Source organism: Hetaerina americana, unplaced genomic scaffold (genome assembly GCF_022747635.1).
Source record: "Hetaerina americana unplaced genomic scaffold, ioHetAmer1.1.p SCAF_5, whole genome shotgun sequence".
NCBI lineage: Eukaryota > Metazoa > Arthropoda > Insecta > Odonata > Calopterygidae > Hetaerina > Hetaerina americana.
The window spans coordinates 73,861,091-73,886,660 of NW_027287095.1; the positions used below are offsets into that span (position 1 = coordinate 73,861,091).

Consider the following 25,570-nt stretch of genomic DNA (forward strand, 5'->3'; position numbering starts at 1 on the left):
GTTCGATGTTATATGGTGATACCTTAAACGTGAAAATGGAAGGAGAAGGGAAAAGATAGACATAAGTATGCATCTGGGACATTTACACGCAATTATAGAACACAGAAAATTTCTCGAAATTTACAGTTAATCACCTAAAAAGAAACGAAAATGTAAAGTTTTAGAATTAACTCGTGCATAAATGGCAATCAATGCACTCCTCTTCCTATGTACATGTTTTTCGAAAAAATAAATAAAATGGTACGTTAGAACTTCATTACATGCACGATGAGATACGAGGAAATGTATTGTATCCACCCAAGACAGGAGACGGGGCATTATTCCAAAGAGCTCGGCCACTTCGCGCCGAAAGCCCTTTTTACGTTAGCGCCTTCGGAAAACCAGAGTAGGTAACCGATTGGATTTCTGCCTCAGCGGCAGTGATTTGAACACCCCGCCCAGATTTATGCGAAGAGACGAGCACCACGTAGATTACGTTCACGTGCTTTACTTCACGTTTCTAATGTGCTATACACGTTCACTAGGGGACTATGGCTCGCTTACTCATCAATTATCACAGCTCACGTCTATCCGCACGAAAAATCAATCTTGTATCATTAGGTGATCTTATTTCTCGAATTCAAGATTCACCAATATATTTGCTTCGATCTCTCCAACAATGCTAAGCTAGCTTGGATGACAGCAACGCAGACGACGCCCCGTTCCAGCGATTTATATTCTTAGAATCGATAATTAGAGCGTTAAGCCTTAAATCGCTAGTATGTTTGCGAAAAAGTATATGAAAACTTGAAAAGTTTTTCATCACTTGAGGTTGTCGGCAATTCGACGAGTACATACTTAGCTACTTACGCTGACTTGCAAAACTTTATTCAACAATAGATTTTATAATAAAAATTGTTTATTTACTAAGTATTCATGTAAAATGCAAATACAGCAGTTTAAAATAATCAATATTAGCAAAGATACGATATCAGAACAATACATAAAATATTTACCTCTTCTTCCGGCACATTCCTTAGAGATTAGTTCGCGTGCTACACGTAACAATAGAAATAATTCATGTTCGCTCATTGCCCTACGTAAACACCATCAACAAACGAAACGATTATTCAATCATGGACGGGGATAGTAGATCTTCATCGATCACTCATTTGAAATCCACTTGAGGATATGGTGGACAAAGCAAATAGAAGGTGAAGGAAATAGAAGAACATACCTAAGCAGGAAAACAAGATCTAGCCTATCGGAAAATCAAAGCTCTACATTGTCAACCGAGAAGAAGGTCAACAGTGATTAATAACAAAAGAGGGAAGGTTGTTGGAAGATAATGAAGAAGTGTGTGAACGATGGAAAGAATACACGGAGGAGCTATACTATGGCGAAGATACAGCTATAAGAGGAAATAATGTGGAAAGTGGAGAAATAGCAAGAGCGGAAAATGGACCCTAAATCACGAAGAGGGAATTTGAGCAAGACCTTCAAAAGCTAAATGCTGGAAAGACGACTGGCGTGGATAATGTACCGGCTGACATATAAGAAAACAGTGGAAATAAAGTGAAAGAAATACCCTTTAAAACAGCGCACGAATGTTATGAAAATGGGGAGATACCTGAATACTTTGTTAAAAGCAAAACTATTATGATACCAAAAAGAGGGAAAGCGATTGAATGCATTAACTACAGAACAATTGCTATTCTGTCACATGCTTTTCGATTCTTTTACATACAGCAGGTAACAGAATAAAAAATAATGCAGGAGAAGATCAATTTGGCTCTCGGGAAGGTAAAGAAACGAGAGACGCTATCCTAGCACTGCGCTTGATTCTAGAGAGAAGGCTAGAATTGAACAGGAAAGTATTCCTTACCTTCTTTGATTTGGAGAAAGCATTCGATGCTATAGATTGGAAACTTATATTTGAAACCATGAGGAGGAAAGGAATAAACTAAAAATATCGGAAGCTTATATTTCAGCTCTATCAGAACCAAAAAACTTTTATAGAAGTAAAGAGATGGGAGAAAGAAGCAAAGGTTAGAAAAGGAGAAAGACAAGGATTTCCACTTTCGCCATATCTTTTTAACTTATATATAGATGAGACTATAGATACATTGAAGGAGAAGACAAATAGTATAAAGATAAATGGAAGAAAGATACACTGCATTAGGTTTGTAGATGATATTGTGACCCTCGCAGAATCAGCCAAATATATGCATAGAATTCTCAAAAGCCTGTCCACAGCTGTGAAAAAATGGAAACAAAGTTATAGTGAAGAAAACCAAAGCTATGATAGTTTCTAGAAATAGGACAGAACAAAATGACAGAATTTAATGATAGGGGAAACAAGGATAAGCCTAGTAGAAGAGTTCTGCTACCTTGGGAGTGTAATTACCAGAGACAACAGATGCTCCTCTGTATTGAAAAAAAGTATAGCCTTTGCAAAGAATGCATATGAAAATAAAAAGAATCTTTTAGAAAACAAACACATGAAATCGGAAATTAGAAAATCCTTTGCAAAAACGTTTATTTGGAGTAAATTATTTGGATGTGAAACTTGGACTTGGGGAAAGAGGGAAAAGACTAGGTTGGAAGCAATAGAAACGTGGATTTGGAGAAGGATACCAAGAACAAGATGGACGGAAAAGAAAAGCAACATAGAAGTATTGAGAGATTTTAAAGAGAAAATACATCTAATAAAAGAGATGGAGAAAAGGAAAATTAAATTTGTAGGACATGGTAACTCAGACATAACTTCCTGGAAAATATAATGGAGGGGAAAATAATATGAAAAAAAGGAAGAGGAAGGCCGAGAAAGAAATTGATAGATGATATAAAAAGTACCATGAGAGTACGTACAGCATTTACATCATCTACAAGGACTGAAATGAACGGCAATGGAGAGAGACCAATGGCTGCAACGACAAGGCTCCGCCTTTAGACGATGATGGTGAGAGGATATGGAAAAGTGGATTGTTGCAAATTCGAATTACTCATGCAATACCTCGCATAAGTGCATTTTGCATTGGATGGGTACAGAGAAAACGTTCCATATAAGGACGTTAACGTATTGCCAAGAGATACGCCAAAATTAAACTCGAGCTTAAAACGTCCCTTATTGATCGCAGGGTCTCTGAAATTAATACTTGTATTCCGAGAATTCTGCTATAATTCCTCAATAGACCTTTGAAAATAATACGAGAAACGAAGAAAAAATGAACCGGTTATCGACGATATTATCGAATTCCCACAGGCACATCATCGTAAAGCTGCACGCAAACGCATCGTAGCATTCGCAAACGACTTCATGTCGAAGCCAGAAACTGAAACGAGTAAAATCTATGTCCGCACCTCCTTGGCCATCAGTTTACCAAGATATCAATCACAGCAACAGAAATATAGGTGCATAAAATTTAAAGCCTTAAATACATATATTAACATTTAATACCTTCGTCATTAAATGCTAACGACCCATCTGTTTAGGTGAAATAATTTGGGCACAGGCGTTCAAATGTATCGTTTAACTATTTATTCAACCACCGAATAGCTACAGCACCTCAAAAATATCATTCGAGCTGAAATCTAAATAAATTTTAATCCAAATTAAAATTTTTGCACACATCTGAATATTGAACTTTTTCTTATCCATGTACCGAGTTGGTCAGTTTTTTTATAATTTTTTTTCTTGTGAGGAAATAAAAAGCCAAACAATGAGCAGAAGTTCATTTCTAAAAACTAAATGCCAATTTAAAAAAAATCTTGCTAGGTTCCTCATGAACAAAAGTCTCTCAAAGACGATAATCACCCCATGAGCCGTCATGGGGCTAAATTCTACCGTATGCCATACAGGAGTGTTCCGTATACCGTTTCTGATGATTTAAACGTGACCAGAAAAACGACATCTGGCATTGAGGGAAGGGGTGCTGAAATTACCCCCAACTCGGCAACTACAGCCGTCGCTGGAAACAAACACCGCGTGATTCAACGACAGAGAGAATAGTTTAATGATATAATAACCGTTTCGAGGCACCGATGACAAGATTACGATCCACCGATCGGTGATCGACGCGGGATATCCCGCGGCAGGGTCGTACCACCATTCGGTCAATTATCTCGAAGAAAAGGGGGTCAGCGGGAGAATCGATCCCCAAGGGTGCCGTGGAACGGAAACTTAAGGAAGGAACACTCGCATGAACGACGGGTGTCGACTTCCCGGGATCCCCTGTGGCGCATGCGCTACGCCGCCCACTCGCCCCCCACTCAATGGACCCGAGGCCGCAAACCACACGCACACAAATGCACTCGGGAAATGAATGAGCATCTCTGCTTTCCATCTTCCCCGAGAGTACTACCCGGACGACCGGCGAGCAATGGGGGAGGGGGGGGCGCCGAAACTTTAAGTGATCCTCTTAAGGCGGCGGCACTCAACCCGAGGGTTGGCTTGATGGGCTTAGGGGTGGAGCTCGCCTCTTGATAACCATATGGTGTGCGAAACTCACGCTTTCAGGGTATGGGTGAGGGGGGGCATTTCTTGTCCCTATGCTGCCTATGGTTTCCCGTTAGGATATGGTACCAGTAAAACAAACACAGCTTTGGTGTAGTTGGGGGTGCCCAGAGTAGCCTGGAATCAAACTGGGAGTAAGTAGCCGAACGCTTTACCCACTACACTACCTCTAAGATAATTAAAGTTAATATCGCATATCGATATCGAGTCAAAAAGAAGGTACGAGGGGAATTTAAATGTGGTATTAACTTACCGTAAAATTGCAACGGCCCCAATAAATCGTCGAGTCTATACCATCCACACAGATGTGACCACATTAACAGAGAACATCACGTGTCACAACTCGATCGACCCGAAACTACAATGTTACCCAATATTAAAAGTCAATAATCACCTAACAGGAGCGGGGCAGCATAGAGTATAGGGTGTTCGGGACTTACCAGAGGGTCCGGGTTCGATTACCGTTGACTTCCAACATGTGACAACCCCAGCTTCATCCAATCTATATAATTTTTAGGGTACCGCCTCCTTCTGAGAAACCGCAGACGGCAGAAGGAATGGAAATTGGTTACAGACAGTTTCGGCACTAGATCTTATTGGGAAACCACGGAGAGCAGAGGAAAAGAATTTACTCCCCTAGGAAGATGAGCCAAATTTACCAACCTATGCCAATCTCCACTCTCGCCTATCATTATCGACCGACGGGTTGCAAGGTGTAGCGGTGGTGACCAGACACCCCCTGCCAGACACGCCTCAGCGGAGGCTCGGAGGTTGAGACGCAAAGGAAAAGCGACGCGAAATGGAAGTTGCAATTGACAGGAGATTCCATCCGTCACTTTCGTGATATTCAGTTTACTCCCCAAAGACCTAAGTGAACCTCCAAAGAAGGTGATCCCCCGTTTCGCAGTCCTTATTTCATTTTCGCGCAGGGATCGTTTTTATTACCCGTCCCTTGAGTGCCTTGGGATCCTTCACCCGCCACCCCAAAACGCGTGCGAGAATATTTCGCGGACGAAAACCGCACGGAACCGACGCAAAAATTTACGGCGCAGTTTCAATTTTCTCCAGAAACGACGAGCAGGGTCCCCGGACACGCAACTCGAGGGTCGGGCCGGGGAGAAGAGGATGGGGGGAGGAGGCTTTGGGGGGAGGGGAAGGAGAGGGGTCGAGGTAACTATGGAGGGGGAGGAAACAGCCCGGGCCGTCCTCATCGATTTCCACACTCCTTGAATTATCAACTCGCGACTATATTCTATTCCCAAGGCGAGAGCCAAGGTGACCGACGAAGGGAGGAGGGGCCCTCTACTCCAACCCTTCCCGCGTTTATAAACGACCACGCCGTGGACATAACTTCCATACCGACTCGCCCACGATACGAGGCCTGGATTATCAATTGTACTTACTACGACGCCAACAAAGCTATTTAAACTAGTACTGTGGTACATTGAAAATAGTTAAAATAGAGGGTTTGAGCTATCCTCTGCCCGCTGACACCCTGAAACGGCGCCGTCCTTTCTCCAAAGAATACTAACATTGACGTTCCGCCAGAATAATACCGACCAAGATGGATACACACCTATGCATCAGGACAAGTCATCTACTTAACAATTCATCCAATAAATATTGTGAATTCTATTTAAGTAGACCGAAGTAACGGATGTCTAAGGTTCCGTCTTTTCAACATTTTCAAATTTTTATGCGTAGAAGCCAAATGTCATAGACTCAACATAATATTTAAACGAATTTACCTTCAAGCTAGGTTTTGCAATACTATGATATACCTTTATAAAATGGGGACTTCTATTGCCATGATATGTGAAAGTGGAAGATCGGCTCATTGTCGCATAGAGTTTTGTTGTAGCGAGTGGGGATTGAATTTTGATTTGTTGATAGTTGCACAACAATTCTAGAGTTGATTTATTGAGTTGGATTTATTGAGTTGGATTTATTGAGTTGGATTTATTGAGTTGGATCTATTGAGTGGGTTTTGTTAACACAGAGACGAGGGTCGAGAAGGACAAAAAAAGCAGATTCCATCAATTTTAACATTCGAGTTTTCTTTTAGAAATTATCAAGACCTTCTGCAGGCACTTAGCCGCCAAAATAAAGAATTTTTCAACCCTACTTGGCGGAGTTACCTCAGACATTGCGCTGGGTGGAGCACCAAGAAATTTCTGAAAAAAAACTCGTCCACCATCACAAAAATCTATTGGCCGCACTAATCTACATTAGTCTTTCAGACAGAAAACTTAAACTGCAGCTTGTGGAGAGCGTAGAGTGCTGTTTAGAGGAGAAACTCTGTAGGAAAGAGAAAAAGTTCTTCAAACTGTAATCCTTCAAAAAAGAGTCGCCCGGTGAGAACACTAGTTTCAGCCCAAAGGCGAGCTTTCAATCCACTTAGAGCTAAGTATTACTTGGGAAATTATTTTGCAATAGCGTAGATACAGACATATTTGTCGAGATATATCTTGGTAAGAATCTTATACATGACAATTTGCATTCTTTTGTCAAATTTAGTTTAGTATTATTAGATGATCGCTTATTTTGTTCTAAGATTCATTCATATACGACAATCGCATCTTATGCATGTATGTTCATAATTGATGCTGGAAACATTAGTACTTGTTTTATCTATCTAAATAGCTCCTTTTGCATGCAACAAGAGCGGGTTATTGTCTGGAGGGCAACAGGACATTATAATTGAGCTACAAAATACCCAATGCTCCTCATTTCTACAGTAAAATAAACATGCTCACGGGTCACGAGCTTTCAATGGGACTATGCACAAGTAGATTTTAAGCTACCTAAACTTATCACCGAATTTCCCTGGATGACTCTCATCACCACCGGCCATGCGCCCCTTGGAGACTTGTGCGACAATCTACGTGAATACTCTGCGAGTTACAACTAGCTACTCTGCAATGGTTTACAACAGGAAATCAAGCACTAGTGGAGGGGCTTTTGCAGGGGAAAAAGTTGATGGAAATGGACAAGAGGTGGAGGAGTTAATATACTGCTCTTTGAAAAAAGATTAGAAAATTTATCATGGCAAGCTAATAATCAAAATCAAGGTTTTGGGGGGGGGGGGAGGGCTGATTGGATTTCTGAGTTCTCTTTAAGTGGGGACGGACCCGCAGAACAAGACAAACGAACATAACTAAGTTGGAACTCGAGACTTCCTCTGTGCGGCCAGCCATGACCGAATCCCTTTCCGGAAGGTTTAAAATATTTGGTCCCCCTGTGATTATGCAAACTGTCGACACGCCGTATCATTTTGTGGCCTAATATACAGGGTATGGTAGAGGCATAGTCATCATGGATAGGGGTTCCTATGCACATTTACTGCACATGGTCCCTAATTCACACTCAATTTGTTATCAAATGAAAATATAGTGAATAAAAAACGCTCGATAACTATACATGTACTCGTATTCATTCACAAAATGTAGGCGCCACACCATGAAATCCTCACTGACCCATTCGACAATTAAATTGTACAAAAAATATGCCTTTAGGTTTGTGACAAATGTTTGTTATAAAATGTTTATGATAAATACTTATTTGTTTTGTAATAAAAATGAATAATATACATGAGCATTAAAATTTCAAGGAGTACCACTGGAAAGCTTACATTTCGGAGTTCGTACGCCCATTATCCATCACGCAAAGAGGCATGACAATTTAAAAACCACGGGAGATGAGCTGACGGCTAGGGTACTGACGGAGGGTCCCCGTTTGAATTCCGACGGTATGAAGTGCAAGTCCAACCCATCGAGTAGGACGTTCAACTGTTAAATCCTTGGATTCATTCTTCAAGAGAATGATAATTAAATCTAACGCCGCTTTCCAGCCTTTCTCCTCTCCCTAGAGCCTAAACCATCCCCAATGAAAATACTTTATACTTCCAGCAACCTATTCTCCTGATCATTCCCGACTGAAATATCCAGTATGACATAAGTTAGCTTCAAACGATGAATATTTGTAAACTAGAATTTTTCCAGAGACGTTTTTATATCCATAGTTTATTAGGTTCACCTATGTTTTCGATTTTGATGCGGGTGGAGCTTGATTTCAAAAGGTATGAACCCCTAAAAGTTTAAAAAATTTAACGTTAACCTCAGCAAACAAATTTATTCATCATCCTCTCAGGTAATGTTTTCTTCTTCTCCATAGCAGATATCGATTGAGGTTGTTCAACAGGCAAACGTTATATCGCATATGTTGAGCAACTAAACCTCGGACAAATGAGAGGTTTGGGTCACCAGAGCGGCAAAATGACAACCGCGGTCGGTTTAACGATACAGTGGAACCGCTGGTATCAATTACTTCCATTAACGGGCACTTTTAAAATAAAGGGTAATAGATTTCATTTACCCAAACTGAACCTAATACTAAAATTATGGAATGCGTCTTAACTAATGGGCCCTCTCAATGGCGGCCCCGGTTAGTCATTACCTACAATCCCAACCCTAATACCTTCCTACACAATACAATAACACAAACAAATTGTAATTGAGCAATAGGGTGAGCGGAATTAAGTAATTTAATAACGCTGACTACACGGATTAGAACTCGAGAAAGAGGTTAGGGTAAAAATATAAATGCAGGCACATATGGGTGCAGGTATCTAACATGACATGGTTCCTATCTTATTTGCGAGACTGCTGCTCTCCTTATCAGCAAATAGTGATAAATTCCCGATACCACTCGTCTGTAAGGATGCACCTCTGAATTAGGAGTCAACTGATTTTGAGTGACGGTTTTTTATATTTCGCAGTGGCCGTTGAAGCGACTGCGCAAGCGGGAGCTCCGTTGGGTCCGCCCGGGGCAGTCGCGTTTCCTCCTAATATGCCCCCCATCCTGCCGCCCAACTTCCCACCCGGTCTCCTGGCGCCCGGCGTCACGGTGGACGTGTCGGAGGACTCGGGCCAGGCCCTCTACCAGCTCCCCGGCACCTCATCCTGGATCTCCTTCGAAGTGACCAACTGGAGGAACTACCCGGCCCCGCTCTTTTTCATGGTTGCGGACCGAATGGCCTACGTGCAGGACCACAGGCCGAAGAGGTGAGTTCATTCAAGTCGCTGTCGGATCGGATAGCATGCTCCCTTCAGGTATCCACATTGGCAGCCGCGAGCAGTCGCAAATTTCGGATGAAAATCTCAAATGCATGACTGCTATCCGAGCAGACTTGTGACAAGACTATGATTACCCGATACTCTCTATTAAGCTAATGTAGAAAAAATGTGATGGAAACTTGAGAAAACCGGTCCAAAAATAAGAGGATGCTTTTTAAGTATTTGCAAGCGTTCATGGAAAATCTCACAAAAACGAATAATACTAAAAGCAAGCTCAGGCGTGATCAAATAAAATCATGGACTATGTTCTTGCCGTTATTAATATTTTACCGTTTAAAGTAGGTTTTGAATGAGCACCGACTGAACAAAGAAATTTCTTTGCCTTTCCTACCAAAAGACAAAACTGACAACCGGCACTATAATAAACTATTCTGCAATACTGCATACATTCTTTCTCCCGTCACTTCGCCCAATGCCTAATCTTTTTCTACCTCTTCCTTTCTGCCTGACGTTCTCCATGCTAAGCTCTCATCTGTTTGTTTTCTTTTCTGCCCATTTCACCTCTTTTATCCTTCTCCACACCCACATTTCAAAATCTTCCAATTTGTGCCGATCATCAAACTCCAATTACTATGTTTCCGTACAAATCCACGCTTCACATCAATATTTTAACCAATCGTTTCTTAATATCCTTACTCAGCATCCCATTAACCAATTCTCGCCTTGTGAAAGCTTCTTTGCCTGACGCGATTCTTCTTCTTACATCCCTACTACTTTCAGTATTTTGGTCCGCAACTTTTTCGATACAAGTAAACTGTTCCACCTTCTCAAGTTTATGAGTTTATACTATCTTGATCAAAAAGTTCCCGGAATAACCACCGTGTGGCGCTCCCATCGTTCCGATTTGAGTTCTGTTTTTTTTGTTAAATTGGTACATCTGTTGTTGATATTCCCTTTAAATCTTAGTGTCATAACTTGACATTTGCAAAAGTTACGTAGCCAAGAGTACATCTATCTCTGTGTGTGTTGGCGATTTTTTACAATTGCAGAAATGGATTTAAATTTGCAACAACGAACTTGTATTAAATTTTGCGTAAAAAACGGATTTAGTGGCGCACGGACGTTGGAAATGTTGGAAAAGTGTTTCGGCAACGATTCTCTAAAAAAAACGGTCGTTTACCAGTGGCACGAGCGGTTCAGAAGTGGTCGTGAGTCAATCGAAGATGATGAACGCAGTGGCAGACCATCGACATCGAAAGTCGGTGAAAAAATTGATAAAGTAAAAGAAATGTTGGCCAATAACCGCAAATTAACCATCAGAGAAATAGCGGAGGACTTGAACATTGCCTATGGATCCGCCCAAGACATTGTGGTTAATGATTTGGGTTTCCGTCGTGTAGCAGCAAAAGACCTCAATTTCATGCAAAAAAGAGACCGTGTTGACGTCGCAAAAGACATGATTTGCGAGGCTGAATCCGATCCCACATTCATCAAAAGGATCATTACTGGAGACGAGACGTGGGTTTATGAGTACGACACGCAATCCAGACATCAGGCAAGTGAATGGCGTTCACCAAATGAGCCGAGACCAAAAAAACCACGTCGTTTTCAGTCAAAAAAGAAGGCAATGCTGACGGTTTTCATGGATTACAACGGTGTAGTGCATCATGAATTTTTGCCAGAAGGCCAGACAGTAAACAAAGAGTATTATTTGGGCGTTATGAGACGTTTGCGTGAAGCAATTCGCCGAAAGAGACCAGAAATGTGGGCAGAAAACTCGTGGATTTTGCACCATGATAACGCACCGTCGCACAGTGCTATCATTATTCGTAATTTTTTGACGAAAAATGCAACAAATACCCTCCAACAGCCACCGAATTCACCTGATTTGGCTCCCTGTGACTTCTTTCTGTTCAATCGAGTTAAAAAACCATTACGGGGAACGCGTTTTAGCAGCCGGGAGGAAGTAATGGAAAAATCGCAGGAAGCACTGATGGACATACCGAAAACCGAATATAAAAAATGTTTCGAGGATTGGATCAAGCGCTGGCATAAGTGTGTTGCAGTCGATGGGGATTACTTTGAAGGGGACAATATAGATTTAGATGAATAAACTTGTATTTTTAATTTTCTGAATGAATTCCGGGAAATTTTTGATCAAGGTAGTATTTTAAAATTTAGTTTAGCTTTCCTTTTTCTCGAGAACTTCATTATCACTGTTTTTAATATTGACTCTCATCACTAATCTATCACACTCATTTTCTAATTAGCTCAAGCAATGCTTGTAACCCCTTGGCTTGCTTGCTAAAATGGTCTTGGCTAGGTCATCTGCAAACTGATTTTATGAGTTCCCCAACGACTTCCATCCATATCTCCAGTTCCTCCAATTAAAAAGTAGATAGACATCTTGTGACACCTTTGGTGGCACAATCACTTTCTTCGACGTGTCCCTTCTTCAACAATTCCCATCCTTCCATTGAAGGTGGTTGCATTATTCGCAAATTTCAATATAAACTATTTATTTTTGGTGTGTCATGTTTTTAACTGGTCACACCTGTGCTCTTTATTTTGTGTGTGTGTACACGAACGGACATTCTCCACACACTCTTTATTGCTTGAACAATTCTGGACCATAATTCAAAGCATGCCCGAATGACCCCCATCGCCCTATCTCTACAAGGAGGATACGTGAGCGAAAAGTCAAGAGTATATGTAGTTACCCTAAGAGTAAGAGGGTGAGTAGAGTCCTATCTGGCAATCGTGTTCCCCTTCGCTGTAGGTTGTCCTCTAGCAGAAATCAAACTAACCTATTAAATAATGAAATTCTGATCTAAGTGCTATACATTTTCATTCGGAAATTGAAGAATAATAGCAACTGCAAGGGTAATTCACAACCAGACGAAATGTCACAAACCACTCACTATGTCTCACAAAAAACGTAGCTACAAAGGTAGACATCTACGATGAACGTCACACATGATTAACTTTGCGATGACTCCATCCACGTGCTTGGAATAAAGCATTTGATATTCTGACACGCCATATGTGGTCCCTAACACTTTAAAGGTCACCGGTGCGACACTGAAATGAGCTAGATACCATGATGCTCTCAATTTTGGTATCACTTTAGGTACCAGATTCCAGTTCTAAAACAATTTTCCCCGATGTTTTTTCGATTTCAAAATTACATAACATCTATATGTCAGAGCCAAACATCTCCGCAGAGTGCCCCTTCGGAATGGAAAACTTGACTGTACTGCGCTCCTATCGTAGCTCCGATTAATTAAGGATCCTCCAGTTCTCGAAATTATATAAGTAAGCAACAAAGGAGCGCAACACCAGCTATATCCCCGCTTCAAGTGACCTGTAGGCCAAAACTGGCAACGAACAATAGTGACGGGTAGTTCAAATTGTCAGCATTTAAATTTTCCGTCGAAAAGTTTATAGCATCCAGTAAATTTGTGAAGCAATAGGTTTTCCTTCGAACAGCAGGAATCTGCTATGTATTCACCAGGACACGAAAAATTCCTTTAGTTAAAGTTTACTTCCACACGAATAAGGAAAAATACATGAACATAATTACCGAACGGGCACATAGGAGGAAAAATTATGGAAGATCACGTAAGTCTCTACGCTATAAATACCCACGATAGACCGTGGATTCACTGAGTAAGGAGAAATAAAGAAGTTAACATTAGATCCATAGAAGAGGAGGACAAGGACCACATGTTCGTTTTAAAACCACGGTATGTCATTGTGATGTTCAATAAGTCCCTATCATTAAGCTAAATGGTGACAGAGAAATCTGATTTTGGAGCTTGAGATATAAGCTTCCTCAGTGCGGAATAGATAGTTTAAAAAGGACATCATGGAGATTAATGAATATCCATTGAATAGATGTACACAGCGTTGTTATCGACTCAAAATCACGTATTTCATTGATTAGATGAATGGCTAGACACAATCTGCGAGTCGAAAGATGATTGTATTAACTAAATGATCAGAGTATTGATATTCACTAGTTCTAGAGGCTGGAGCTCATTATCTACAGAGGGTATATTGGACTGATTTCCTAGATTGGTCCTTAATGAGTTTTCCGATCAATAATTTTTCGATGAAAACTTTTACAACAACAAAATTCATGACCCGACTTATGATGAATTATCGTCATATTCATAAATTCGGCGGTATCACAAAATTGTACATAATAAACTATTGACATTGATACCACAAATTTACCTCACAGATAATTTTAGGTTCTCGAATTTTTAATCGCAGCTACAAAATAATTTCTTAATTCAGGTGGACGCTGGCACCTGGGAGGACGATTCGTGTTGAAGTTTTGGTGGTCATTCCATTTTCTGTCGGAGTTGGATCGGCGACTAACATCACACTGTCGGCACAAGGCCCTGACGGCGTCGCCACGAGAAGTGCGGCGATCACTATTGGTCAAATGGTAAGCCCCGATTTTAGCCGGAAAGAGCTCCCTACGGCTTATGGAGAAGGGGGGAGAGAGCTGCTTTGCTGCTCGGACCGTCACCTCTTCTCCAGTGTGTCCTCCTCCATTCCCCTGGTCCCTACCCTTTTGTTCCCTTGTAGCATTTTAAAGTATTTACATTCCAAATCGCAACAGAAAAACTATGATATCGAGCACTATTCTTTGAAATACGATGGTTACGCGATCTTGAGTACGCGCAATACTATATTTATCAGAGAGGTTACAATTCGTGTCGCGACCGAAAATACATTGGAAAATTATTTCTTGCCTGCTTCTACAGAAGCTGATGACACAATTCCTCTTAAGATGTTTGTCAATGCCGATTGTTTGTTTAGGGTAATTAGAGTTTAAGGATTTTTAGTTACTTAAGAATAAGGTAAATTTACCGTTTTCACAGGATTCGTATGCATTAAGGTAGCCCCATGATATTATTTCCACATCCTCCTCTTTAACGGCCAGTTATCCAAGAGTGACAAGCCAGATAGGCTTAACAATGAAGGACAAAAAAAGAGAAAAAATATATTCCAACTCTAAAAAAAGGCACTAATTCGAAAACAAAATTGCTGTGGGGCTTCAAAATTAAGTAGTGAAGATTTCGAGCAGCTCAGCCCTAGAGTAGTCTCAGAGATATGAGAGAATCTTAATAAAAAACTATTACTTTCAAAATATCATTCAATGTTCACTGAAAGTGTCAAAATGCCTAAGGGCTGGTTTCAATTTTCTAAAAACCAGATCTTTTTTTCTGTTCGTTTTTAATTCAATTTTTAGCTTCCAGGAATACTGCTGAAATGTCAATTTTCCTAGAATTACAAGGACTTTGGGATTGGTGATTATTGTGCACATTGTGTTAGCATGTATTTCAACCAAGCAGAATTGCCACACCAAAGTACAGATGAACAAGAAAGAAACTCGGCATCAGACATGCACTTAGAACAACTCATGGTCAATACCAAGTAAAAATACAACTCTATTCTTATCCCTGAAGATGCATATAATTCCTAGTGATAATAGTGCTTACCAAATAATCAATTTCATTGAGGCTGTGTTGAGCCATAGCAATAAATAAATTTGAGCCAATAAGTATTTTAACTAACAAACGAGTTTAATATCCTGCCATAACAAACTGGCTGAATAAATTCCCTGGAATACTGTCTCTAAACAACTTGGCTCTTAGAACTGTGACAGTTCTAAGCACTATGGACTACACGATAATATACTAAATATCACACCTTAAAATAGGAGCTCACGATTAGCTGAAGAGATCACTGCACTGAATGGTTGAGGCCTTAACTTTGTAGAATTCCATTTTTAACTTAGGAAAAATAATATCTTTGCTTTCTACAAAATAAACTTGATTTATCGACTAGTTTCGTTTACACTGTAACATCATCAAGACTAGTGGTACAATATACATTTACTAGTCCTGATGCAATATATAGCAATATACATTTTTATGTATATAACTCAGAAAAATGTATATTGTACCACTAGTCCTGATGATGTTACAGTGTAAACGAAACTAGTCGACGAATAAAGTTTATTTTGTAGAAAGCAAAGATATTATTTTTCCTAAGTTGAAGAGATCACATTGCACTGACTAGGATGAAAGATTTCAAATAAAATTACTCAAATTTGATAGCCTACACAGAATTTCTGTGGTGTGACTTTGGTCAGTAGTTGTGTTCTGCTAAGACCATTTCTCAGGTTTAGCACAAAGTCCACTGGATGAGATATTAAACAGATAACCCTATTGGTGCTTTACATTGTGAGCAGAGCAATAAATTTAATCATCTGAATTGCTTTTGGAATGCCTATATATCAACAACATATTTCACCCAAGTTCAAGAGGCACTATTGGATGACCCATCATTTTAGCACTTTAAGTAATAAAGCTTTAATGTTTCAATTAAAAAAAAACTAGAAATTGTACTCTTAACTCTTCTCACCTCAGTCAAATGGCAGAGATCAATACTTCATTTTACTGAACGTTACAGATGAACTAAATACAATATGAAGTCTCTCTGGTTCTCAGAATAGCTATTAGTATAATGACATGCTAAGAATTTTTTCTCAAGGCAACATGTTTCAAGAATAATCATGTAAATCGGGCTTTGTTTTTGACCAGGGCTATTAAAGAGCAAATTATATTACAGGAATCTGACACTTCGAGACCATCATGCTCATACACAATAACAAGGTCCTGTAAAGATGCAATCGATACCTGGAAATGCCAGTCAGCTTATTGGGCTGCAGAGGTAACTGTACAAGATGACGAATCAGGTGAGACCTAAATTACCAATGACCACTGGCATTTTCAGTATTTAGGAAAAATGAAATGGATTGAAAGTGACCTAACTGGGGTTTAAAATCCACACAACAGCGCTCATTCTGTCTATTGCATCCACAGTCTAACTTTATCATGCTCTCTAATTTCTATTGACCTACTGCAGACATTATGAAATCATTTTATTTGGATGCTCTGCACTTAATATAACTGTATAATAAATTTTTATGATAAAGTGAAAAAGACACTAGAAATAACTGGTCCATTTTGATAATTATCCCGGAAAGTCTAAAATGATGAATGGGCAGAGGTACCAGAGTAAACTATCTTAGCATATAATGAAAAAGAATTTATCAAAAATACACCGAGAAACCTCAGGTATGGTTTTGTGGTTTCAACATATGGGGTTCAATTTTGTTTTAAATATGTCTTGTGAGGGTCTATGAACTGATATATTACGAATGCAAATTGCAAAACTCTTATGTATTACCTATTCAAAATGAGAGTACAACAATTTTGAGCGAAATCCTATCTGGTTTTCCACCATGTTAGTCTCTTTTTGCTGCCGACATTTCAAAACCAACTTGGACAGGGCTCAATGCCATTTCACAAATTTTTGTCTGGTTTTGTTGGCAGCATTTGAGAGAGACTAACCCGGTGGAAGACCCGAGAGGATTTCACCCAACAGATATGCCAGGATAGCACAAGATCATTTATCATCAATATTTTTGGAATTGCAATTATTATGAAAGAGATTGTTCAATTTTAATTTTCCTACCTGAAGAACACACAGCTCCCAAGAATTCAAATTTTAGAAATCAGTAACATCCTTAGGTAATGAATTCCTTTAACATATTGAAATTATGATAACAGCAAAACAATTTGAGGAATTGTATATTCTAGAATGCTCATTGCAATGGAAAGTTATTAAATTCTTCTGACCAATTTTTATGAGTTATGTTTTTATTATGCTTTTAATCACAATTGAACTAAATTATGCATACTTCACAGCAATATAATAGCAATAAAAACGGTTGATAAATTTATCCTTTCCCAACCTATATAAATTTTCTAACCCATTTTCTTTCGAAAACCAGGGCTGCTGAAAATTAGTGCCCAACCACCAATTGGAATACGCTTTGGGTCCTTTTATGCAGGGACAAAGGAAGAGGTGAAAGTGTACCTGCAAGCTTCATGTTGTGAAAAGATCATTGAAATCAATGCAGTTGATTTGCAAGGAAATTACAGAAAATGCAAAGTTGATGTAGGCAAGTATTTCTTCAAATAATATTCTTTAAAAATAAGGACTAGATTCCATTTCCGAAAAAGAGCAATGACAATGCCACAAAACAACAACATTATGACATTCCAACGGTTATAATACTGTCCTAAGCACCAATTAGTAGTACTTATCAAAAGACTCAGTTAAAAGTTACTGTTGCGGCATCTCCCGCAGTTTCTTTGGAATAAGAAAATAAAATTCTAATACTACAGGATATAACAAGGAAATATGAATTAAGAAAAAGGAGAAACCAAAGAGTTATTAGTTAAATTTCATTATCATGAAAATTAAACTTGTAGCTAACATTCATTGAAATATTACCTATCTAATAGGCTTCAAAGAGGTTTGCTAATAGGGATCCCATCACACTCACTTCAAACAAGTTGTAACAGTACATTTTGCACATAAAAGTAATCAACAATGTAAAATGTGAAATATTTTTGCCTGGTGAAAAAGAAGGTATTTCGACGTCATATGGTACCATAAATCCTTTTCTAAAAATTTTTTCACAGCATTGAAATGAGTATTAAAATCACATTAACTTCTAGAATATATTTTGGTGCACAGGGGGATATCCGAAGATATTACTTTTGTTTCAACATGCCTCACTAAGTACATTTAATTTTTAAAATAAGCAAGCACGTATAATAAACCTCAAATAGTCATAAACAATCATAAATGGGTAAAAGCATTAATTTATCCATGCATATCACATAAAAAATGTTGATAACTTTGGTCAAAAATCACACTTACAGTACCATTCAAAGACAAAATTATAAAATATAAGAATTAATTCATACATCGCCTAAGGTCAATTATGTATTAAAACTCTGCCTCATAGTTTAGCATAGGTTTAAGGATCTTGAGTAAGATGATTACAATGTGGTGTCACCAAAAAACTACATTAACGCACATAAAAATATGTGAGGCAGCAAGCAAGCAGACATTACTGAATAGAATTCAAAAGGCTGATATTGTTTACCCTAAACTACAACTCCCTACTTTATGCAAGGATGAAAGTGAATGGTTGTGTCTACTTAACAAAAACAAACTGAAACAACAATAAAGCTGATACATAAGTGTCATCGTTACAGCACACGAGTGTTACATAAGTAATTATGGCACAGCAAATTTCAGGTGCTGAAGTAATCATTTAAAAATGACCGAATTATTTTTTAGGCATTTTGAATCTGCTTTTTCAAAAATACTTTCATACATTTATTGCCAAGGATTACATATCCAATGTTCAGTCATTATCTTGCTGTATGACCACATGCATGCTGGACATTTTGCTTGCTAATACAGGGTGACCACATCACTAGTGATCCTAAATTCATGGTTTTCAGTTTAATATGGATGAAAATTGCCATTTTTGCAGTATTTTTGTAGTTATTTTGTTTTGTCATTTGAAATTAATATATTTTACTTAGTAAGATGTTTTTCTAGATTAAAAAATGAACACTAGAGCATGAAAGACAAAGGGTGGATAGGTGCTACAGCTTCATTTCATTGGTCATGGTTATGGACCACCATGACATTCCTTAAAGAGTAAATCTTATTGGGATTTTCAGAAAGTAAAAAAAAACTAAATTTATCAATCCTTCAATTCTTCAGCAGTTATGCAAAGATTAAACCTAAAAAGGTTTTCATCAATGGTCGGCAGTAATTACAGCCTGACAAAACAAAGTAATTTTACTGAAGCTCATTGCCACAGATGTCTTGGCTTTTACAATCACTTTCAAGTCATACTCCATTATACTCGTACTAGAGAAATTTGAAACATAGGTACCACTGTATGACAACAATATTGACCCTCAATGATGAGGGTAAAGAAAGAAACTTTACACTTCCACATAAAGATTTAATATTTCAGGACCATGGTTTCAATACTGTCATCATCATCAGGTCTGCGCATTGAAACCATGATCGTGAAATATTAAATCTTTATGCGTAAGGGCAAGGTTTCTTTCTTTACCCCCATCATGAAGGAATCCCACAAAGTTAAACCTGAAACTGTTATGTTGACCCCCAATGTCAATGAGGTTTTGTGTTGACATTAGTAATTAGCCATCACTTAGTAAAATGGGATGGCAATATGAAATGAACCCTTTTAACACCTATGAAATGCCACCTTCTATAAGCAATTCCAAGATGGGTTCTCAGAATGAAATAAAATTTATTTCTGGACTGCCGGGAAATGGTAGAATACTTGAGGGCCAGATACGATCAAATAACAAGTTTGAACATGAAATTTATGATTATTTAAAAGTTTTCAATATGGACAGCAAATTAGAGTTGCTCAAGTTTCACAGTACAGTTGACACCATATCATGCCACCCTACCTACAATGCCCATTTTCTGATTTTAAAAGAGTCTACCAATAATCAGCACCACCAGACATATACCGAGTATTCTCCTATGCTGAAGTTTCCTCACAATTACAACCTCTTAAATCCCTTTTCTCCTCTTCCAACTTTACTTTTTTTGCACAGGATGATAAAATAATATCTTACCATCCCCCAATTTCAAAGTTGGTTAAATAGGCTAGGGTAGAAATAAGCTGTTACCAAGTCCACAGTAATTTGCTTTCCACACATTCAGTGCAAGAGGGATATTTCCTTTTCATGTTTCACTTGCAGTCTTTCAAAACGCTCTGGTTCTTGTGAACCACACATTTTAGCTGAGGGTGTTCAGAGCATCACCTTGATTTGAAGAGATCCCTTGGCCAAAAGTCACTTAATACACACACAACACTACCATACCACAAATGACGAATACAATTGTCACCACCCTCTTTAGTATCGGTGTCTCAAAATATTAGGGATATTTTCTCAATGTTTCTCCTCCTAGTATTTCATTGCTTGCCTTGGTTTGGCCAACCTTGGCTTCACACACCACTGTACTCCTATACCATAACTAACATGGCTCAAATTAACCTTAGCCCCAAACTACACACTACCAACTAATCTCTATTTTTTATAAACTGCCATAACTGTTTTTAATATGTTTTTAATAAAAAAACAACCCAAAAATATGTTGTCTTTCAAAATATTTTGGAAATCATCACATTCAGACCTTCAAATCCTTAGATATTCCTACCATCACTATAAAAACAAATATTCCACCTTCCATTTGTGTATTCACTATCTTCCCTCAATACCACTTGATAAAAATGTTTTCTCAAAAGAACTTCCAACACACAGAAAACAAAGCCATCATCCTAGGTTACAACAAGCACTTGACCCACTAAACCCTCAAAAAATACAAGTATCAATCTCTAATTTGATCAAATTTAATTTTTAAAACCAGCTTTTCCTTTCCAAAGATGTTACTGTTACCCTTCGGAAATGTGGCATACATAAACTTAAATTCCCCACACCTTTCAAAAAAAAACATACAGGACAACTTGAATGCCAAGGCATCAGATTCAAAGAACATTTAGCCCACTAAAAACACAACAGATCAGAAAAATACAGCATTGCCAAATGCTTAATACAGACTACCCACTCCATTTCCACCATGAACTTCAACATTTCGTAAAATCCCCATTTTCCGCTCAGCCCCCTTCCCATTTCTCCCCACTTCACTATCACTGGTTGCTGACAACCTGTCCACCTAATCTCAAACAATTACTCATTCGTATAATCTACAGATACAATTTTTCAGATAAACAAAAGTAAAAATTTGTAGCCGGGCAGCATTGATAAAATAATCAATGGAGGCAGTTCATATCAATACAATATATTTTGATGATCTTGCCCTAATACTTGCACTAAGCTCAAATATTTCATTGCTGAAATAGCAATTACCATCCATATTGTACTAATCTTTTTCATTCCATTATCACGATTGCATTCATTTTTAAAGGAAAGACAGCGTAACTGATCATTATAAGATCAATTAAAGGAAAAAATTGAAGAATTTGAAAACAACCCGAATTTATGGATGCAAAAAAAGTTAACAGACAATAAATAATAGTAATTATTTGTGTGTCGAAAGTGAGAGAATTGAGCATCTCAAATCCTATAATGTCAACATGAAAAAATTTGAAATAAACCATAGCCAAGTCAAACTTCTTCCCAATTTCTCTCCCTTCTCTCACATAATTTACAGAGAGCAAAGGAACAAAAGATGACCCCACAAAATTAAACACCTAACAGAATTAAAGGAAGTCATGATAGTAAACAAACAAAATATATCCAAGAAAGAATACAAATTCTTATTATTTGTGCAGAGAAAAAAAATCATGATTTCAAATCATATGTACATGCTTTTAATCAATATCTGACCTATCCACAAAAAGAAATGTGACATCTTTCTGATGTTGCCACTCTGCTAATAAAATTAGGTGATCACATAGCAGTGCTCAAAGTTACCGAGAGAATTCATTATCCATGCGCTTTAATTCAGTCTTTATAAAGAAAAGGAAGCATTGAAATCTATTGCACACTTCACATTTCCAGAGTGCTCCTGAAGAGCAATGAGTAACCATGTATTTTTCTAAGAGAAGGATAAAATTGATATTACAAAGGCACCTCGATGTAATTTGAAATCCACTAGAATTTTGTAAAATGGGCTTTTAACTTTCAACTTTATACCTGTAATGACAGTGAAACCTAAGAGATGATATGATTTTTTTAGAGTAGTTTTTAAATACATATTTGATAAATGATCTTTTAAAAACTAGTTCATGACATTCATGATAAAACACTAGGAACAACTATATGCTTAAATTCTACTAAGAGAGCCAACAATGCCTAACTTGATCCACATGACATTACTTTGCAGCTTAAAAATACTCAGAATTTGGTGCATGCAAGAAATTAAGGCTGCAAGTTTAATTTAGCTAATGGCAATTTCATCCCAAATTAAATACATTCCTTGCACCAAACATGATGGACGATTGCTTGTGGAATTAGATACCATTTACAATTTTCCTGGTCATGCATTAGTAGCCTGTGGGCACTGAACTCATGAAAAATAGCTTGTGAAAATACAGTGGCACTTAGAACATTCAAATACAGTAAGGAAACATTAAACTGTGTTACTTGATCATTAAATCAGTATTAATAAAAACGCTATCTATCTCCAGTCAGGAGGACTAATTTCAAGCATTGGGTAATACTTCCTAAAGAATGATTTTTCACTAGTAAACCACCCACTTTCATCATGCTCTTTTTATAATGAATTATTCAGAATCCCAATACGAGTACTTACAAAATATTTCAGAGTTCAAGTTGAGGTAGTAATATGGTTGGCAAACATGTCACCCTTTTATATTAACTCAATCCAATTGCCTGTAATAGCAAATTAAGTTAAATACGTACGCCATGTAGGAAAAGACCCTTATGAATTTATGCTTACTATTTACTCTTTGCAAACTTATGACTTGAGCATTTGGTTAGTGCAATATGATAACTGGTTAACTAAAAATGGTTTTCTGTAGTTTATTAATATATATTTAAGTTCAACAAATTTTGAATTTGAAAAAAATTCTTTGAAAAGTACTTTTGCATAAAACAATTGCTTGCCAAACAGCCATTTCAGTAGTGTATGAATGGCTTTCTATTTTTTTAATGGATAATTATATTTCATAAGATATAATTACATCTATTTAAACGGCTGTCAAACAGAGAGTTCTAAAATCATCAGTAATATCACCTAATGTGATTAAGATCAATGACAATTTAAGAATATGAATGAAGCAGTGAGGAAATTATCATTTAGTACTGCATCTTTTGAAAGTTCTCCCTTTCTGAAAGAAAATAACATATAGCAAACTTCGTTGCGTTGATGCCTAACTAAAACGATGCCTAAACTTACTTATTCAATAAGCTACCGAAGGTCTACAGGGTGACCTGAGATTTACTAATGGATTGGTTGCCTTTTAGTGGCATAGGGAAATGGCATAGAAACATGACGATGAAGAAGAGAGAATACCTTGACCGCAAATCGATAATACTAACATCACTTGCAAAGGAAGTGTCAATCACTCAAAATAGCGCCAGTTTAACAAAACTATGAATTTCATTGTTAATTTCGATTAATAAGCTCTCCTAACAAACAATTTCTTTTCAAAAAATAAGGCAGACTCTCATTTTAAGACCTCTGTAAAACGGGATAACAGTAAATAAAGATTATAATTATCTCCCTTACCACATAACATAACTTCAATACCCACCTAAGTATTTGAATGCTATAGCATTCAATTGGGAATATAATTTCTCCAAATGCCAAATTCATCTAACACCACTGTTTTTAGTACTGAATGAATTCAGCACCAAATCTTGAGCATTATCTTGCTGGCAAGTTCACACATTGACTTTTTCTAGGAAATTGAATCGTACTGCAAAATATAAAGTAATCATATTATTCATTTCCAGGTTCGCTAACTACTGGGGAAATAACTGCCATAGTGTTGGGAGTCCTGCTGCTAATAGCTATTATTGTGGTGATTGTCATCGTGGTTATAGTGTGCAGACGACGTCGTCGACAAACAATCAAATTATAAAATATGACAGCATCGAGCAGTATTCAAGGCCAAAAGAAGAAATAAATTGGGGAAAATATATCATTATATACCCTTTTCCTTCCAATTCCTTCAAGTTACACTTGCCGGGATATACAAAGTGAGCCACGTAATAGGATACGACGAATCTCTAACAGACAATTGTTTAAATAAAGACATACCTTCTGACAGCGGAATAGATGGGCCTCTTTGAGAAATTGGAACCAATTGTGCTGCAGATGCGAAATTTTCATAAGGAAATAGACTCCCAGCTGCTGAAAGAAGAGGATTATTTACAGGCGTTACACCCACATGCTTTGTTCTGTCAGCCATGACACACTGAACCTAATTGCGAGACCATCAACTTTTGTGGTAAAATACGATAGTTTAATATGTAATAAAATTAATTAATCTTATTGAAATAAAATCATGATAAACCTTGTTTGAATGCTCCTTGATACCTAATACGTTCAGTCTTTTTAAATACAAATGCTAAACAGAGTTGTGACGTCACCTTGTCATGGAAACTATACAAGACGATATTTGGTACCGTAGTTCTCGTTCTGCCACTATCCATATTTGGCAGCACTTAAATATTTTTCAAATCTTTTCAAAGGTTCAGAGAATTGACACATGAAAACATGTAACAATAAAATTAAAAATGATGAATTTTTCAACTGCCAGCTGTGTATATAAATTCTAAATAATTCAATTATTTTATACTCTAAATCAAGCTTCGTCTATAGGGGGCGCTTGGAAATGGCGGCAGTTTTAATTTTCCCACTGCATTGCTCATCAGGTCCGTTATTTTAGAAGTGGCCTCCGTAAATGCAACAGTCTCATGTTTGACATGTTTAATGATTTGAATGATATTCGCTGTATTTCACAAGACAAAATATTATTATGAAGATACGATTTTGCCGAGCTTGATGAGAAAATGATTTTTCAACCTAACAAGCATGAAAAAATATTTTATTATTACTGCCCAGATGGATTTATGGGTTCCTTCTCACTGATTATTTTCATGGTAAAAATATGTTCCTCAAAAGACGCGGAATATCATGGGACCCTCTAAATAGAATATTTGTCAACTTTTATGAAGAAAGTTATGGGTCATAATTTGTTTTTTTTAATTCATTGAGCTCTATTTGTATTGTAAATTCGAAACGGGTACTACTCTTTTCGAAGTATAATTTTACTAAAACATATGCTCTGAAAATTTGTGGACTGACTCGATCTAATATGTAAAATGTTTAAACAATTTAATTTGGAGAACTTTTAATATTTGAGTTGTATATGAATTAATTGAAATATATCTATCATGTAAGTGACCGGGAGACAACTAACGAATGTGGACATAAAAAGGAGTGAAAAAAACATGAAATTTTATAGGCAGAATACAAATTTTGAAATAACTAAAAATGCAAG

At 37.6% G+C, this 25,570-nt stretch overlaps 1 protein-coding gene across 1 annotated transcript in view; it reads right to left on the reverse strand.

The window, feature by feature from the left end:
- Positions 1-24,719, reverse strand: part of LOC139694109 (nascent polypeptide-associated complex subunit alpha, muscle-specific form-like) — a 105,492-nt gene extending 80,773 nt beyond the window's left edge. Inside the window, exons 1-2 of the mRNA XM_071592538.1 lie at positions 24,581-24,719; positions 24,325-24,417 (exon numbers count right to left, since the gene is read on the reverse strand). Of these exons, the coding sequence (XP_071448639.1) occupies positions 24,325-24,417; positions 24,581-24,719 (232 nt within the window). The remainder of the gene's footprint in view (positions 1-24,324; positions 24,418-24,580) is intronic.
- Positions 24,720-25,570: the final 851 nt, after the last annotated feature.